This window comes from Oncorhynchus mykiss, chromosome 8, assembly GCF_057628025.1.
Source record: "Oncorhynchus mykiss isolate SJ-2025 chromosome 8, ASM5762802v1, whole genome shotgun sequence".
NCBI classification, from domain to species: Eukaryota; Metazoa; Chordata; class Actinopteri; order Salmoniformes; family Salmonidae; genus Oncorhynchus; species Oncorhynchus mykiss.
In genome coordinates this window covers 5,030,348-5,048,497 of record NC_143029.1, presented here as the reverse complement: position 1 = coordinate 5,048,497, position 18,150 = coordinate 5,030,348, and the positions used below count along the sequence as shown (strand labels likewise).

The following is an 18,150-nucleotide window of genomic DNA, read 5'->3' as shown; positions in this document are numbered from 1 at the left end:
ATGCTCTCACAGCTGGTGCTTAAAGTTAGTGAGGGAGATATGAGTCTTCAGCTTCTGTGATTTATTTTTTTGCAGTTCGTTCCAGTCATTGGCAGCAGAGAACTGGAAGGAAAGGCTGCTGAAGGAGGAATGGGCTTTGGGGGTGACCAGTGAAATATACCTGCTGGAGCAAGTTCTACAAGTGGGTGCTGCTATGGTGACCTGTGAGCTGAGATAAGGCAGGGCTTTACCTAGCAAAGGCTCATGACATAGATACTCTTATAGAAAGTAAATGGTATTGGTTAAATGTCTATTTTATGCAAAAACTGGTGAAATCTATTTTTATGAAATCTGAAAATATTACAAGATGTCCTTCTAATAATTTGGTCCAATCAGCATTGGACTAGAATAATGTACCGGAAGCATCCTCCTTTCACGCGCAATCTGGTTCCGGTTCACGTGACTTCCCTATGCAAATGGTTTACAACCATAGAGATAGATAGAGTACTCCTCTTTATATTTGTTCCACTACGGCATCTGTGAGAGCATGGGCAGCGCCATTGAGGCTAAAACCCATAAGAAGCCTCACCCAATGAACTGCTTTAAAATATCGGAAGCATGGCGGAAGCCCTAAATGGCGCTGCCCGTGCTAAAAGTTCATGCTAAAATTGCCTTTTGGCTACTAGAGATCTCTATCATTTTCTATGTCGACAACATCAACTTGTTTTGATAAAGCATCGAGTTAACGTCAGCTGGTGAATTCAGATAACAGTATGCCTGGGGCTGACAAAGAAGCAGATTTAACAGAGCGAATTGAGGCTTTTCTGGCCGATTTAAAGCGGGGAGGTTGTGGGACAGGACCGATCCGAGGGTCGGGAGAAACCGCCAGAGAAACGACAGCTTTGCTCCGGAAAGTAACAGCCCAGGCACGATGGAGCAGCGCAGGTAACGTTATCTAAAGTCTTATAGTTAATAGGAGAATTTTGAGTTTATTCGATAGCTTAACTTTCGGGTAGTTAGCTAGTTAATTTACCTCCTAGCTAACATTAGTATATCTGCCACGGGTTATTTGTTAATCAAATCGATTTCACGTCCATTGTAGTTTTCTATGTCAAAATGTGAACTGCTACGATAGACTGCCTGTAATTGTTGAAACCGGTCCAATGGGTTCGTGAGTTAGTCATGTCTAAAAACACAATTCACTACTAGGAATGATGTATGGATAAAATATATCCTCTTGTATTTGATGATAGGCGACCTGATGGAAATTATTCGCAAGGAAGGGAGGAGGATGACAGCCGCCCAGCCGTCTGAGACCACCGTGGGCAACATGGTACTGCGTGTCCTCAAGATCATCAGGGAGGAATATGCCAGGTGGGTTTATCATCAGGGAGGAGGAATATGCCAGGGTAGTTTATCATCGGGGAGGAGGAATATGCCAGGTGGGTTTATCATCAGGGAGGAGGAATATGCCAGGGTAGTTTATCATCGGGGAGGAGGAATATGCCAGGTGAGTTTATCATCAGGGAGGAGGAATATGCCAGGGTAGTTTATCATCGGGGAGGAGGAATATGCCAGGTGAGTTTATCATCAGGGAGGAGGAATATGCCAGGGTAGTTTATCATCGGGGAGGAGGAATATGCCAGGTGAGTTTATCATCAGGGAGGAGGAATATGCCAGGTGAGTTTATCATCAGGGAGGAGGAATATGCCAGGTGAGTTTATCATCAGGGAGGAGGAATATGCCAGGTGAGTTTATCATCAGGGAGGAGGAATATGGGAGGAGGAGTATGCCAGGTGGTTTATCATCAGGGGTATGCCAGGTGAGTTTATGAATATGCTGACATGCAGCTACAAGCAACAACCACAAACGATTGAAGTTGTTTGAGCGTCTGCTGCTTGCTGCTAACGTTGCTTGTGTCCTGTGGAACTCGACAACAATAGTTGCCATGGCAAGGTGCCAAATGATGCAATAGTTGGAAATGTGAAGGTTTTTTTTTTCTTCCCCAAGTTGTTTTCTCTCTCTGTGTGTGTGTGTGTGTGTGTGTGTGTGTGTGTGTGTGTGTGTGTGTGTTGTATCCCCTAGGTCTCGTGGTAGCAGCGAGGAGACAGACCAGCAGGAATCCCTTCACAAGTTGCTAACGTCAGGGGGGCTGAGCGAGGAGAACTTCAGACAACACTTTGTTCATCTCAAAGCTAATGTCATAGAGGCCATCAATGAACTCCTCACAGAGCTAGGTAAGACACGTTCACTTAGAACAGTGTTTGCCAACTCTGGCCCTCCCAAAGTATTATTTAAAAAAAAAAAACATTTTTATGTAGCCCCAGACAAGCACACCCTATTCAACTTGTTAACTAATCATCATGCCCTCAATGAGTAGAATTGAGTATGATTGTCCGGGCTGTTGGGGGTACTGGAGGACCCAGAATTGGGAAACACTGTCTTAGAGAGCACCATCAGTCTCTCTCTTCTCCACCTCCTTCATAGACCTATTAAGGTCATAGTTCTATACTTGGTTGTGGCTGAAATCCAAATGATTCAAACGAACGTCTCCTTTAGTTTAAACCAATCGTCTCTGTTGTTTTTACAACCCATGGGTATAGTCATGGTCAAGCAGCACTGAGCTAACGGTCTTCTTCCTCTCTCCCAGAGGGCACCACGGACAACATCGCCATGCAGGCCCTGGAGCACATCCACTCCAACGAGGTCATCATGACTGTCGGCCGCTCGCGCACCGTCGAGGCCTTCCTCAAAGACGCAGCGAGGAAACGCAAGTTCCACGTCATCGTGGCCGAGTGTGCCCCCTTCTGCCAGGTATCCACCGTTCCTCCATTTCATCCCTCACACCCTCCCTCCATCCAACTATACTTTCATTCCCATCAACCCTCCCTCACCTCCCTCCAACTATACTTTCACCCCTCATTCACTCCCATCAACCCTCCCTCACCTCCCTCCAACTATACTTTCACCCCTCATTCGCTCCCATCAACCCTCCCTCACCTCCCTCCAACTATACTTTCACCCCTCATTCACTCCCATCAACCCTCCCTCCCTCCCTCCAACTTTACTTTCACCCCTCATTCACTCCCATCAACCCTCCCTCACCTCCCTCCAACTATACTTTCACCCCTCATTCACTCCCATCAACCCTCCCTCACCTCCCTCCAACTATACTTTCACCCCTCATTCACTCCCATCAACCCTCCCTCACCTCCCTCCAACTATACTTTCACCCCTCATTCACTCCCATCAACCCTCCCTCACCTCCCTCCAACTATACTTTCACCCCTCATTCACTCCCATCAACCCTCCCTCACCTCCCTCCAACTATACTTTCACCCCTCCATCTTTCCTCTATCCCACGCCTGTATATTCACAGAAGGAACACACACGGGAGCTGGGGATCATGTGACAAATGTAAAAAGTTATTTTAAAAGTTTAAACTGACATTTAAAAAAAACAAATTGTTTAAATGTTCAGCACTACGAACGCTGTGCCTCGAGGAACCCCTCTTCAAGCTACCGAGCAGTCATTCTTCATTTCATTTCATTCTGGCTGAAAAAATTCAGTGTATTAATACATAGGAATATATTTTATTTCAAATTCTGCCGTATCAATTTCATTAGTTTATGTTTTATGTAGGCTACATGGGGGGAATGACAATGCAAATAGTCTGACTATTTTGATGACAATGCAAATAGTCTGGGTGGCCATTTGACTAGATGTTCAGGAGTCTTATGGCTTGGGGGTAGAAGCTGTTTAGAAGCCTCTTGGTGCTCCGGTACCGCTTGCCGTGCGGTAGCAGAGAGAACAGTCTATGCCTAGGGTGTCTGGAGTCTTTTTGACAATTTTTAGGGCTTTCCTCTGACACGGCCTGGTATAGAGGTCCTGGATAGACAGGAAGCGTGGTCCCAGTGACGTACTGAGCCGTACATGATTTAAATAAACGCTCACCGGCAGTGTCTCTTTGCTCCCTGTGCGTCTCAGCCACAGTCCCTGATGTACTGTAGCATGTCATCTAAACAACCAAAGCTGGTGAGTGCGCTGTTCATGTTTGCTTGAGATGTAAGGCCTGCTCTCTCTGTGAGGACATGTGGTGCTGATAGCATTGTCACTTGCTTTTATTGGGTGGTGGTGCGGGCACCTGCTCAGTGCATAACGTTCTGGCTTTTTTTGCACATAGGCCTCGGTGGTGTAGGTTCAGACTGAGGCTCAGAAGCAGACTAATCATCAGCGACGTCGTGATTCATTTCTTCCATCGGAGGCGTTTTCATTCAGATTTTGTAGCGACACTAACGGAGCATGTGCATCCGTTCGTCTTGGTCTTCTTGCCGTGGTAAATTACACACACTCTCATTGTGTGCTCCCTAGTAGGCCAGAGTAGACTGATAAGACTTCTGTGATTCGGTGGACTGATAGAGGGTACGTACCATTTTGAGATTATATTTTGAGGTAATTATAGGGGTGATTGTCAACTGGGCACGGCACCTTCAACTGTCGGGAGGAGGAGGGGAGCAGGCACCTTCAACTGTCGGGAGGAGGAGGGGAGCAGGCACCTTCAACTGTCGGGAGGAGGAGGGGAGCAGGCACCTTCAACTGTCGGGAGGAGGAGGGGAGCAGGCACCTTCAACTGTCGGGAGGAGGAGGGGAGCAGGCACCTTCAACTGTCGGGAGGAGGAGGGGAGCAGGCACCTTCAACTGTCGGGAGGAGGAGGGGAGCAGGCACCTTCAACTGTCGGGAGGAGGAGGGGAGCAGGCCCCGCTGTCGGGAGGAGGAGGGGAGCAGGCCCCGCTGTCGGGAGGAGGAGGGGAGCAGGCCCCGCTGTCGGGAGGAGGAGGGGAGCAGGCCCCGCTGTCGGGAGGAGGAGGGGAGCAGGCCCCGCTGTCGGGAGGAGGAGGGGAGCAGGCCCCGCTGTCGGGAGGAGGAGGGGAGCAGGCACCTTCAACTGTCGGGAGGAGGAGGGGAGCAGGCCCCGCTGTCGGGAGGAGGGGGGGAGCAGGCCCCGCTGTCGGGAGGAGGAGGGGAGCAGGCCCCGCTGTCGGGAGGAGGAGGGGAGCAGGCCCCGCTGTCGGGAGGAGGAGGGGAGCAGGCCCCGCTGTCGGGAGGAGGAGGGGAGCAGGCCCCGCTGTCGGGAGGAGGAGGGGAGCAGGCACCTTCAACTGTCGGGAGGAGGAGGGGAGCAGGCACCTTCAACTGTCGGGAGGAGGAGGGGAGCAGGCCCCGCTGTCGGGAGGAGGAGGGGAGCAGGCCCCGCTGTCGGGAGGAGGAGGGGAGCAGGCCCCGCTGTCGGGAGGAGAGGCAACTGGGGAAAACCATTAAAATGACATGGCCTCCTAAAACTGGTTCCAGTTCTGTTTGTGATATTAAGATTCTAATGGCAGTGTGTTTGTATAGACGGATTTAGACAGTGTGTTTGTATAGACGGATTTAGACAGTGTGTTTGTATAGACGGATTTAGACAGTGTGTTTGTATAGACGGATTTAGACAGTGTGTTTGTATAGACGGATTTAGACAGTATTTTATATAGACTGATTTAGACAGTGTGTTTGTATAGACGGATTTAGACAGTATTTTATATAGACTGATTTAGACAGTATTTTATATAGACTGATTTAGACAGTGTGTTTGTATAGACGGATTTAGACAGTATTTTATATAGACTGATTTAGACAGTGTGTTTGTATAGACGGATTTAGACAGTATTTTATATAGACTGATTTAGACAGTATTTTATATAGACTGATTTAGACAGTGTGTTTGTATAGACGGATTTAGACAGTATTTTATATAGACTGATTTAGACAGTGTTTGTATAGACTGATTTAGACAGTGTGTTTGTATAGACGGATTTAGACAGTGTGTTTGTATAGACGGATTTAGACAGTGTGTTTGTATAGACGGATTTAGACAGTGTGTTTGTATAGACTGATTTAGACAGTGTGTTTGTATAGACGGATTTAGACAGTATTTTATATAGACTGATTTAGACAGTATTTTATATAGACTGATTTAGACAGTATTTTATATAGACTGATTTAGACAGTATTTTATATAGACTGATTTAGACAGTGTGTTTGTATAGACGGATTTAGACAGTATTTTATATAGACTGATTTAGACAGTGTGTTTGTATAGACTGATTTAGACAGTGTGTTTGTATAGACTGATTTAGACAGTGTGTTAAATAGATTAGTTTAGGACAAGTCAAGGACAGAGGGAGGCGTGACTTTAAAAATGGCAGAGTAATAAAAAAAACAATACCATTCATAACCAGTCAAAATGGCTGCTTTCGTGGTTCTCCTGTTAAAAGATAAAACGATGTGAATTCACTCTTCAAATCTGGTCCTGCTTATGACTGCTAGGGGGCAGTGCAGTTCAATCTACCCCAGTCTTGGTTACCTACCAGACGGCGCTCACCTAGCTGCTGTCCCCCACCCACTGGTTCTAGCTAGATACAGTGCTTTCGGGAAAATATTCAGACCGACCCCCTTGACTTTTGCTTGTTACATTAAGGCCTTGCTCTCTATAGAATTTTATATATTTTATGGATTTTTAATGAATTGTTTTCCATTCATTCCACCCGTCCTTCAACCACACATCATTTAATATTTAGTGATAACTGCACTGTGATTTAAACATTTCTGTTAGTGATATCTTCTTAACATTAACGATCCCAATTTAATTTAAAACGTTTAAATGTCATTATACGTTTAATCTATTTCATGAATTGACTGTCTCTCTCTTGGAAGTTTATTGAATAATGAACATTTACATTTCGGCAACACACCGTCGTAACGACCCTTCTGCCCGCCTCTTTCCCAAGGGTCATGAAATGGCTACTAATCTCTCCAAAGCCAGCATCGAGACCACTGTAATAGCAGACGCCGCCATATTTGCAGTGATGTCCCGAGTGAATAAGGTGAATTTCACACTTTTACTGTTTATGTTGCTTTATTTAAAAAAAATACAAATAAATTCTTCTTTCACACAGTAGTAATATCGATGCGTTTTAATTCCAAAATGATTATTTCCGGTCTTATTTCATCAGAACAGCTCTCTTGATTTACTTAACAATAAGGACTTTAAAAAATAAAATAGTATTTTGTTCACTAGAGGACGCTTGTCTATTGTCAATGCAACTAAACCAGTTTTGATTCTGTTCTGTTCCTCCTATTGGTTGTCCTCTCACCAGGTCATCATCGGAACACAGACGGTTCTGGCCAATGGCGGGCTCAGGGCGGTCAACGGAACCCACACTGTAGCTCTAGCAGCCAGGCACCACTCGACTCCGCTCATCGTCTGCGCTCCCATGTTCAAGCTCTCTCCTCAGGTAGTCATAACAACAGTCGTCAGGAACAGAATAGTGACTTTCTGAATAGAAGTGTGGTTGTCAGTGAGCCCTCCTTCACTGATAGGTGAGGCCAAACATCCTCTGACTGTGTCGTTGTCTTCTGTTATATTCATCACTGTGTGACTTGACTGGTTGGATTTTTCGTTTTGTGTTCTCAGTTTCCCAATGAAGAGGACACATTCCATAAGTTTGTCTCCCCACACGAGGTGCTTCCCTTCACCGAAGGTAAACTTGCATTCTTTGCCTATCCTTTTTTCTCACCTACAGTGCATTATGGGAAACTTTTCAGGCCCCTTGACTTACATTACAGCCTTATTGTAAAATGTATTTAACTATTCCCCCCCTCCTCAATCTACACACAACACCCCATAATGACAAAGCAAAAACATGTTTTAAAAAATTGCAAATGTACAAAAATAAATGTAATTATTATATTTAAATAAGTATTCAGACCCTCTACTCAGTACTTTGTTGAAGCACCTTTTGGCAGCGATTACAGCCTCCAGTCTTCTTGGGTATGACGCTACAACCTTCAATGCTGCAGAAATGTTTTGGTGCCCTTCCCCAGATCTGCGCCTCGATACAATCCTGTATCGAAGCTCTACGGACAATTCCTTCGACCGCATGGCTTGGTTTTTGCTCTGACGTGTACTGTCAACTGTGGGACCTTGTATAGACAGGTGTGTGCCTTTCCCAAATCATGTCCAATCAAGTTGTAGAAACATCTCAAGGATGATCAATGGAAACAAGATGCACCTCAACTCAATTTCGAAGTCTCATAGTAAAGGGTCTGAATACTTATTGTCTCTATAGGAGAGATTCTATCCAAGGTGAACGTGCACTGCCCAGTGTTCGACATGTGACTTTACTCTGTTTCTCTGTAGGAGAGATTCTATCCAAGGTGAACGTGCACTGCCCAGTGTTCGACTACGTTCCTCCTGAACTCATCACTCTGTTCATCTCTAACATCGGCGGCAACGCTCCCTCTTACATCTACCGGCTGATGAGTGAGCTCTACCACCCTGAGGACCACGACCTGTAATGATATGCAGACAATACTCAATAATAAATAAATAAAAAAGGTTTAGTGTGTTTGGTTTGTCAATGATATGTGAAACCACTTATGTTTTTATACAGTCTTGATTTGCTGCAATTTTTAAGATTTTGTTTCGGGCTGCGTTCTAATTTTAATAGCGGACATTTTAATGCTTATCACGTCCGCCACGCCGATCCTCAACACGATGGCCCCTCAGGGGTGCGTGCTCAGTCCCCTCCTGTACTCCCTGTTCACTCATGACTGCGTGGCCAGGCACGACTCCCAACACCATCATTAAGTTTGCTGATGACACAACAGAGGTAGGCCCGTTCACCGACAACGATGAGACCGCCTGTAGGGACGAGGTCAGAGACCTGCCCGTGTGGTGCCAGGACAACAACCTCTCAATGTGATCAAGACAAAAGGAGATGATTGTGGACTACAGGAAAAGGAGGACCGAGCACGCACCCATTCTCATCAATGGGGCTGTAGTGGAGCAGGTTGTGGCCACCAAGGAACTTGAAGCTCTCATCACCAACCAGCTAACATGGTCCAAACACACCAAGACAGTCGTGAAGAGGGCACGACAAAACCTATTCCCCCTCAGGAGACTGAAAAGATTTGTCATGGGTCCTCAGATCCTCAAAAGGTTTTACAGCTGCAACATCGAGAGCATCCTGACTGGTTGCATCACAGCCTGGTATGGCAACTGCTCGGCCTCCGACCGACCGCAAGGCACTACAGAGGGTAGTGGGTACAGCACAATACATCACTGGGGCTAAGCTTCCTAACATCCAGGACCTCTACCAGGCTGTCAGACTCCAGCCACTCTAGTCATAGCGCCAAGTCTAGGTCCAAGAAGCTTCTAAACAGCTTCTACCCCCCCCAAGCCATAAGACCCCTGAACAGCTAATCAAATGGCTACCCAGACTATTTGCATTGCCCTCCCCCACACGCTGCTGCTACTCTGTTATTATCTATGTATAGCCTCTTTTAAAAACTCTAACTACATATACATAATTACCTCAATGACCTCGACACCGGTGCCCCCGCACATTGACTCTGTACCGTAACACCCTGTATATAGCCTCCACATTGACTCTGTACCGGTACCCCCTGTATATAGCCTCCACATTGACTCTGTACCGGTACCCCTTGTATATAGTCTCCACATTGACTCTGTACCGGTACCCCCTGTATTTCGCCCCACTATTGTAATTTGCTGCTGCTCTTTAATTATTTGTTATTCTTATCTCTTACTTTTTAGGTATTTTCTTAAAACTGCATTGTTGGTTAAAGGGCTTAAGTAAGTAAGCAGATGAACGTGCTTACGTAAGGTAAGGAATATCTGGTGTATTCGGGAGCATGTGACAAAATTTGATTTGACATGCATGAAGATGGCAGCCCTCAGGTACTTACCACAAATGCCTCAAATGTTAAGTCTGCCGTGTTATACAGTGCTCTCCATTACTCTTTTTGTATCGTCATTAACACAGTATACACGATCGTCCCAATTTTAGCTCCCAAGACAGCGGCAATTTAAAAAAAAAACAACAACTAAACAGTTCGATTGTGTTGACTTTATTGGCACATTGAACCATGTGCTAAAACAATGACGTCACGTCTGAATTCCTCCCACATTTATGCAGCTTCGCCATTGAAATTAAAGACAACTTACTTTTTTTTTTACATTACTATTGTTTTACAGTGATATTAATTTACCACAACAGCGTCCATTACTGGAGCTCGCGAGGAACTGATCAGAAAGCCAGTAATTTACACCGGAGCACCAACAGGAGGCAGTCGGGACTCCCATCTACGAACGAACAGTTTTTCACAACATCGTGAAAAACATCAGAGAAAAGGGCGAAAATTAAGCAAAGAAATTAACATTATCTTTAGAAATCAATACAATAATGGATATCGCAGTATCTTCCCGATGTAGTTTCAGAATATTTATGTTACAAATGCAAAACAACGTTTAAAAAAAATAATACAAATGTTTTGCTCAAAAAGACTGTGTCCCGCTATATTGCTCAGGCTGCACTACAGCGTCTATTCACAGGCGCGATCCCACTACTGAGCGGCACGGGGGCTTTGGCCTGCTCCGTTTCCGACCTGGGCCGGTGCACCCCTCCTTAGACGACCTGGTGGTCCCGGGCTCCCCCAGGAGCACCATATCGATACCGAACTTAGTGCGGACACCCGATCGGCATAGTCCACTGGAGCTCAGAACTCCTGAGCTCAAACGATCCGCCAGCCTAAGCCTCCCAGCAACTTGGATTACAGGCGCACGCCACTGCACCCGGCGAGAGACGAGAGGATTTTAGAGGCATTTCAAGTTAAATTCGTGACGTCACACGGCTTCTACAGTGGCCTCTTGTGGAATCGCAGCGGTGTTGAAATTCCGCGTGCCTCTGGCTCTGGCACCGGTTTCAAAATATATCCTATGGTAGCACTTCCGTTTCTGAAATCTTGCCCAGTTATTGTAGGTGACTCTTTAGTAAGGTATGTAAAAAAAATAACGCTTGCAATTTGTCTTTTCCTAATAGCGCTGATAATTACTTTATTGGTGAACAATTTACTTATTGACTTACAATTTACTTGACTTAATATGACTGTGACACTGTTTCTATGTTGTTGTCCTAGTTTACCTTAACGAGTAACTTTATTTGGGAATAGTCTTGGTAAGTGGAGTGTGGCAATATATTTTGCATGATGCTTATTTTTTTTTGTTGCATGAATACTGATGGTATACTCCCGGTTCACCCATGACTGCATGGCCACATGTGTACTAACAATGATGAGACAGCCAACAGGGAGGAGGTGAGGGCCCTGGCAGAGTGGTGCCTGGAAAATAACCTCTCCCTCAACGCCAACAAAACAAAGGAGCTGATCGTGGACTTCAGGAGACAGCAGAGGGAGCACGCCTCCAGCCACAGACAGGGCCGCAGTGGAGAAGGTGAAAATGTTCCAAGTTCTTCGGCGTACACATCACTGACAATCTGAAAGCATTTTACAAGCATTTTGCTACACCCGCAATAACATCTGCTAAATATGTGTATGTGACCAATAACATCTGATAAATATGTGTATGTGACCAATAAAATTTGATTTGATTTGAAATGGATCACCCACACAGAAATTGTGGTGGAGAAGGCGTAAGAGCGCCTCCTCAACCTCAGGAGGCTGGAGAAATTCGGCTTGGCACCTAAGACCCTCACAGACTTCTACAGATGCACCATTGAAAGCATCCTGTTGGGATGTATCACCGCCTGGTACGGCAACTGCACCGCCCGCAAGCACAGGGCTTTCCAGAGGGTTTTGCGGTCAGCCCAACGCAGGACACCTACAGCATCCGGTGTCACAGGAAGGCCAAGAAGATCATCAAGGATCTCAGCCACAGCCTGTTCACCACGTTACCATCCGGAATGCGAGGTCATGAAAGGTGCATCAAAGCTGGGACTGAGAGACTGAAAAACAGCTTCTACCTCAAGGCCACTGTTAAACAGTCAACACAAGTCGGCCCAAGACATTTAATAATGTTTACATACTGTTTTACCCACTTCATTAGTATATGTATAGCAGTAGTTGAATAGGATGGCCTTGACTACAATACAATATATACATTTCTACCCTACGTATTCTACAGATATACTAAATATTATATCCACATACACACGTGTATTGTTAGATATTACTGCACTGTTGGAGCTAGAAACACAAGCATTTCACGACACCCGCAATAACATCTAAATATGTGTATGTGACCAATCAAATTTGATTTTCTACCCAAGAGAGTGCTGTTGAGGTGACTCTAGACCTTCATTACAAAAAATGTTTTTTTATCTAAAAAAAGGAAAACAGTTTTGAATGTTTCACTATTTTATTTTTATGAAATTCACTGAGGAAGATGGTCCTCCCCTTCCTCCTCTGACGAGCCTCCATTGGCCCAGAGCCATATTTGCTCCAGATGCACAACTTTATCATCAGAGTGTGCCAGTGTACTCCAGGTAAGTATGCTTTGATTTATATATGATTTATAAATGCACTTGATGTGTTGGAGCCAGCGTGCCTCCATCTTGGCTCTCCCTCACCATTGTGTTGAAGCCACTGTGCCTCCATCTTGGCTCTCCCTCACCATTGTGTTGAAGCCGCTGTGCCTCCATCTTGGCTCTCCCTCACCATTGTGTTGAAGCCACTGTGCCTCCATCTTGGCTCTCCCTCACCATTGTGTTGAAGCCACTGTGCCTCCATCTTGGCTCTGCCTCACCATTGTGTTGAAGCCACTGTGCCTCCATCTTGGCTCTCCCTCACCATTGTGTTGAAGCCACTGTGCCTCCATCTTGGCTCTCCCTCACCATTGTGTTGAAGCCACTGTGCCTCCATCTTGGCTCTCCCTCACCATTGTGTTGAAGCCACTGTGCCTCCATCTTGGCTCTGCCTCACCATTGTGTTGAAGCCACTGTGCCTCCATCTTGGCTCTCCCTCACCATTGTGTTGAAGCCACTGTGCCTCCATCTTGGCTCTGCCTCACCATTGTGTTGAAGCCACTGTGCCTCCATCTTGGCTCTGCCTCACCATTGTGTTGAAGCCACTGTGCCTCCATCTTGTCTCTCCCTCACCATTGTGTTGAAGCCACTGTGCCTCCATCTTGGCTCTTCTTCACCATTGTGTTGAAGCCACTGTGCCTCCATCTTGGCTCGCCCTCACCATTGTGTTGAAGCCACCTTGCCTCCATCTTGGCTCTTCTTCACCATTGTGTTGAAGCCACTGTGCCTCCATCTTGGCTCTTCACCATTGTGTTGAAGCCACCTTGCCTCCATCTTGGCTCTTCTTCACCATTGTGTTGAAGCCACTGTGCCTCCATCTTGGCTCTTCACCATTGTGTTGAAGCCACCTTGCCTCCATCTTGGCTCTTCACCATTGTGTTGAAGCCACTGTGCCTCCATCTTGGCTCTTCTTCACCATTGTGTTGAAGCCACTGTGCCTCCATCTTGGCTCTTCACCATTGTGTTGAAGTCACCTTGCCTCCATCTTGGCTCTCCCTCACCATTGTGTTGAAGCCACTGTGCCTCCATCTTGGCTCTCCCACACCATTGTGTTGAAGCCACTGTGCCTCCATCTTGGCTCTTCTTCACCATTGTGTTGAAGCCACCTTGCCTCCATCTTGGCTCTCCCTCACCATTGTGTTGAAGCCACTGTGCCTCCATCTTGGCTCTCCCACACCATTGTGTTGAAGCCACTGTGCCTCCATCTTGGCTCTCCCTCACCATTGTGTTGAAGCCACTGTGCCTCCATCTTGGCTCTCCCTCACCATTGTGTTGAAGCCACTGTGCCTCCATCTTGGCTCTCCCACACCATTGTGTTGAAGCCACTGTGCCTCCATCTTGGCTCTCCCTCACCATTGTGTTGAAGCCACCGTGCCTCCATCTTGGCTCTCCCACACCATTGTTTAGGAAGATATAGAAATGCATTTATTGAAATGTCTATATTCATTTTTGGCACATCTATTCTATTACAGACACATTAAAGCTGACTTTTAAATTCTATGTGAGATACATACAAACAAATAATGAAAAACATCTTAAGAAAATCCCTTAATATTTTGAGATGGCTGATGTTACTCTCCCCACTGTAATCAAAACATACATGTAAATGCATGTCATTTGGTCCTTCAATTAAACATTTAATTTAAATACTGTAGTATTCCATTTATTTCCAATATGGTCCTGCCATACATACACGAGTCACAAGACTCATGCCTCCTAATTGTCCCTAGAATTTCTAAGCAAACAGCTGGAGGCAGGGCTTTCTCCTATAGAGCTCAATTTTTATGGAATGGTCTGCCTACCCATGTGAGAGACGCAGACTCGGTCTCAACCTTCAAGTCTTTACTGAAGACTCATCTCTTCAGTAGGTCCTATGATTGAGTGTAGTCTGGCCCAGGAGTGTGAAGGTGAACGGAAAGGCTCTGGAGCAACGAACCGCCATTGCTGTCTCTGCCTGGCCGGTTCCCCTCTCTCCACTGGGATTCTCTGCCTCTAACCCTATTACAAGGGCTGAGTCACTGGCTTACTGGTGCTCTTCCATGCCGTCCCTAGGAGGGGTGTGTCACTTGAGTGGGTTGAGTCACTGACGTGGTCTTCCTGTCTGGGTTGTGCCGTGGCGGAGATCTTTGTGGGCTGCTCGTCTCTTGTCGTCTAGCTAGAAAAACAAAAGCACTGCATTAGGACAAACCAGAACACAGTTTGGTGATCAGTCACGAAAGACGTCACTTCGACTTAAACAAAAAGTTCCAGTAAAAAAAAATAATGTTGAGTAGAACGAGAAAATTATCAAAATGCAAAATAACATATTCGTGCATTAACTCTAGACAAACCCGGACATGAAAATGATAGGTCATTTTAAAATGGGTGGTAAAACCCATTTAGAGTTTGTCCTCTGTGTAGGTAATACTAGGTACAGGGCCTTCAGAAAGTGTTCACACCCCTTGATTTAAAAAAAAAAAAAAAAGGGTTAGGGCTCTTCCACATTACCAAAGCCAACTAGAACAGTGATATGTTCAACATTTAATCCATGTCTCATAAATCAACCTGTGCTCATGGGCGGAGATGGACACGCGGGCCTCTGTCCTATCAGAGAGCGAGAGCTGGACACCACAAGCCCCTTCGACCCCTCACTCTTTGCAGCTGAGATGCCACAGCTTCAGAGTAGAGCGGAGGCCTCATCGACTCTGATGAGAGAGAGAGAGAGAGAGAGAGAGTCAATTTAGTTACACATGGACAGATAACACCTTTCAACAGGTAAAGCATTTGTTTAAAAAATGCATGGTCTCTATTCAAGAACAGAAAAGAGTAAACTCTCAACACACAAGATGACTTTATAGTCCAGTATTATAACGACCCTGGCCTTGAAGTCTGTTACATATCCATCTCGGGTTCTTTTGATCTCTGATAGGGCGATACCCTCTCTCACCAGTCGCTACAGTATTACTTTCAGTGAAAGCACAGACTCCTTTGGCGTAACCTGAACATACCTACTGCCACAGAGCTCAGCTTCTCCAGGACTCCGGTGAACCTGAACATACCTACTGCCACAGACCTACTGCCACAGACCTAATGCCACAGACCTAATGCCACAGACCTAATGCCACAGAGGTCAGCTTCTCCAGGACTCCATGTAACCTGAACATACCTACTGCCACAGAGCTTAGCTTCTCAGGGACTCCGTGTAACCTGAACATACCTACTGCCACAGAGCTCAGCTTCTCCAGGACTCCGTGTAACCTGTTAATGACAACACACCAGGGCTAGGAGAAGCGTTTTACACCCATGGAAATAGACCATACAAAGTTACACCCCCATCCTCTCAACTCAAGACACCTAACCTGTTCCCAGATCTGTTTGTGCTGTCTTGCCAAACAGAAATTAAATTACCTTAGAATTTGACAAGATAGTACAAACAGAACTGGGACCAGGCCTAGCTGGTTAGCTATACATACCAGACTGTAAACTTGATGGTATTGTTTCCAAGGAAGAGGGCCAGGTCGTCAGACATCTGCTGTGAAGTCTTCTTGTCGGCCACCATCACCACGATATAGTCTGGTAACTCTTCATCTTGGGGAGAGACAGTTACAACAAAATCACATGTGAAGCAAGGGATTCTACAACCCATTTTAAGAAGGTAAAAACAGTTAAGATAGCAGCTGATGCACATGAGTTCAAAAAGCCGATGATATTCACACTTACCAACATAGGCACCGAGTTCTTGAAGTTTCCCCTTGATAGCAGCCTAAAAAATATATATATATATATATATATATATATATATATTAAAAAAATACATTGTGAATTGCTAGACTTGGTTAAAAAAAAAAAGACAACCTAGCTACTGTAACTTTACATGTTCATTTGTCTTTATTTAACCAGGTAGGCTAGTTGAGAATAAGTTCTCATTTACAACTGCGACCTGGCCAAGATAAAGCAAAGCAGTGAGACACAAACAACAACACAGAGTTACACATGGAGTAAACAAAACATACAGTCAATAACACAATACCAGTTTGTAATGACTCTCTCGCATCCCCTTGCCTGGCTAGCCAACGTAACTACATTTATCTGGATAACGTTCAGAACAATTATTATCGTGCCAAAATGCAAGCATAAAAGTGTAATTAGATGTCATTGTATTTTTCGACATCTTTTCACAAATTGTCTCATGGGGTTACCTAGACAGCGTTACTTAGGGTGTATTCATTCCGCCGATTCTGTTGCAAAACGTTTCTTAAACGGAAGCAAACGGGGATGGATCAAACTGCATTTGTCCAATAGAAACTCTCGTTTCTATCGGCGTTTTGCAACTGTTTGGACTACTGACTAAACCCCATTACTCCAAAACAGTGTTTCTATTGGACAGGTTCAGCAAACAGTGAGGGGACCTACCTGAATCTGTCCAATAGAAACACTAGCTTTCGTTGCAAAGGGTCACACTTTTTACGCCACTTAGATGGTTGGAGAGCGTTTTCGCTAACCTTAACCTCAGTCTCCTAACATGCAACGTTAATTCTCCCAACCTGCCACGAAAAAGTCACTTCCGTATCAAAATCGTGTGAAAATAAGTTATCATTTTTTTTGGGTTTGTTTTTCAGTTGCTGGTACGGGTACAGTAGCTAGCTACGTTTCCAAGACAAATAGTAGTATGAATATTATTATTATTATTATTATTGCTGTTGGTCCCACCATTTTTGTTATATGTATACTTTGACAATGTAGGTAAATTAACTTGACATGTCAATAAAGTCTATTGATTTGAATTGTATCGAAATAACCTCACCCGTATTTTCTTGCTTATTTCTGTGCCGATCTCCATGTTTGCGTGTGATGTACTTAAAACTAAGATTCGTTATTTAAAAAAATAAGCTGATAATTCCTAAAAGAAAAAATGCCCTGCCAACAAAAACAGTAGCGCCGCTGAATGTAAAATGCAAACACACTCGCAATGCAGTATGGGATACTGGAGGCTCAGGACTAGTGCTATTTTTTATAATGTAGAATAATCTGTATATGTACAAGAAGTATACAAATAGACAATGATAACATATGCTAGGGGGTACAACAAATGACAGATTATAGAACTACTTTGAAAGAAACACACATATTGTTTTAAAAGATACGTGCTATCCGGGACCTTGTTGTTGTTCTTTTTTCCTCTGTGGGTTTTATGGCGGACTACACCCCAAGAGGTGTAACCCCCCAAAAAATAAAATTCAAATAAATAAATAAATACATAACAGTAAAACTAAATCCACCCTAATTAAAAATAGTACATTTCTTCCTCCTTGTAGTTCCCCATATCTCCCTTTTCAAGCTCCCTTTTCAAGGACCTGAGAGGGTGGTACAGCATGGGCCAATATTCCATTTAACTCCTTTGCTGAAAATCTTTCAGCTCCAGGAACTGCTCTGCCGCAATCACTATGATTTCTATCTTCCTGGACCTTCTGTCCACCTCGGCAGTGCCATTCATTACCACAGCTATAAAGGCCACAACGTCCACCATCTTAATCTTTAAAATGTCAGGATCCTGCTGGTGAAAGGAAACCCCTGCAGCCTGCAGTCTCAACCCCTCAACCCCTTTTCACAGCTGCTGCATATGAAATGCTCTGTACAACCCTGACTTTGGCCACCTCGTTCTCTTTCACCCCTTGTGGTGGGGCATTAAGAAGACGTGGCTTCGTGGTTCCCGACCGCAATTGCAACATGTCACATATTCATCACTTTTAT

The 18,150-nt window shown here is 45.0% G+C and overlaps 2 protein-coding genes and 1 non-coding gene across 9 annotated transcripts; 1 reads left to right on the top strand and 2 right to left on the bottom strand.

Moving 5' to 3' along the window:
• The first annotated feature begins 72 nt into the window (after nucleotides 1-72).
• On the top strand, nucleotides 73-8,424 carry LOC110529271 (translation initiation factor eIF2B subunit beta). 6 transcript variants are annotated; one of them, XM_090242435.1, is made up of 9 exons: nucleotides 417-924; nucleotides 1,233-1,353; nucleotides 2,065-2,216; nucleotides 2,630-2,793; nucleotides 6,805-6,900; nucleotides 7,174-7,311; nucleotides 7,491-7,557; nucleotides 8,146-8,162; nucleotides 8,217-8,424. In XM_090242435.1, the coding sequence occupies exons 1-9, from the start codon at nucleotides 753-755 to the stop codon at nucleotides 8,235-8,237; spliced, it is 948 nt and encodes a 315-aa protein (XP_090098561.1). In that variant the 5' UTR covers nucleotides 417-752; the 3' UTR covers nucleotides 8,238-8,424. The 6 variants fall into 6 exon arrangements, with proteins under 6 accessions (XP_090098562.1, XP_036840488.1, XP_090098561.1 ...); XM_090242434.1 differs by lacking the exon at nucleotides 8,146-8,162 and adding an exon at nucleotides 7,901-8,012; XM_090242436.1 differs by lacking the exons at nucleotides 417-924; nucleotides 8,146-8,162 and adding an exon at nucleotides 73-181.
• A 1,955-nt stretch (nucleotides 8,425-10,379) lies between these two features.
• Nucleotides 10,380-10,678, bottom strand: LOC149981372 (signal recognition particle RNA). Its single transcript, XR_016482916.1, has one exon.
• Nucleotides 10,679-13,822: 3,144 nt separating this feature from the next.
• Nucleotides 13,823-17,375, bottom strand: LOC110529270 (zinc finger CCCH domain-containing protein 14). Of its 2 annotated transcripts, XM_021611386.3 has the most exons (6): nucleotides 17,204-17,375; nucleotides 16,120-16,162; nucleotides 15,873-15,987; nucleotides 15,617-15,657; nucleotides 14,965-15,104; nucleotides 13,823-14,575 (listed from the first exon to the last, which is right to left on the bottom strand). In XM_021611386.3, the coding sequence occupies exons 1-5, from the start codon at nucleotides 17,237-17,239 to the stop codon at nucleotides 15,007-15,009; spliced, it is 333 nt and encodes a 110-aa protein (XP_021467061.2). In that variant the 5' UTR covers nucleotides 17,240-17,375; the 3' UTR covers nucleotides 13,823-14,575; nucleotides 14,965-15,006. The 2 variants fall into 2 exon arrangements, with proteins under 2 accessions (XP_021467061.2, XP_021467060.2); XM_021611385.3 differs by lacking the exons at nucleotides 13,823-14,575; nucleotides 14,965-15,104 and having other exon boundaries at nucleotides 15,386-15,657; nucleotides 17,204-17,372.
• Nucleotides 17,376-18,150: the final 775 nt, after the last annotated feature.

Coding starts and splice junctions, on each gene's coding strand:
- LOC110529271 (XM_036984593.2), top strand. CDS start 753: ATGCCTGGGGCTGACAAAGAAGCAGATTTAACAGAGCGAATTGAGGCT. Junction 7,312..7,490: donor TGTTCAAGCTCTCTCCTCAG/GTAGTCATAACA, acceptor TTGTGTTCTCAG/TTTCCCAATGAAGAGGACAC. Junction 7,558..8,216: donor GGTGCTTCCCTTCACCGAAG/GTAAACTTGCAT, acceptor GTTTCTCTGTAG/GAGAGATTCTATCCAAGGTG.
- LOC110529270 (XM_021611385.3), bottom strand. CDS start 17,239: ATGGAGATCGGCACAGAAATAAGCAAGAAAATACGG. Junction 15,988..16,119: donor AGAACTCGGTGCCTATGTTG/GTAAGTGTGAAT, acceptor TCTCTCCCCAAG/ATGAAGAGTTACCAGACTAT. Junction 15,658..15,872: donor ACCATCAAGTTTACAGTCTG/GTATGTATAGCT, acceptor TGTCATTAACAG/GTTACACGGAGTCCTGGAGA.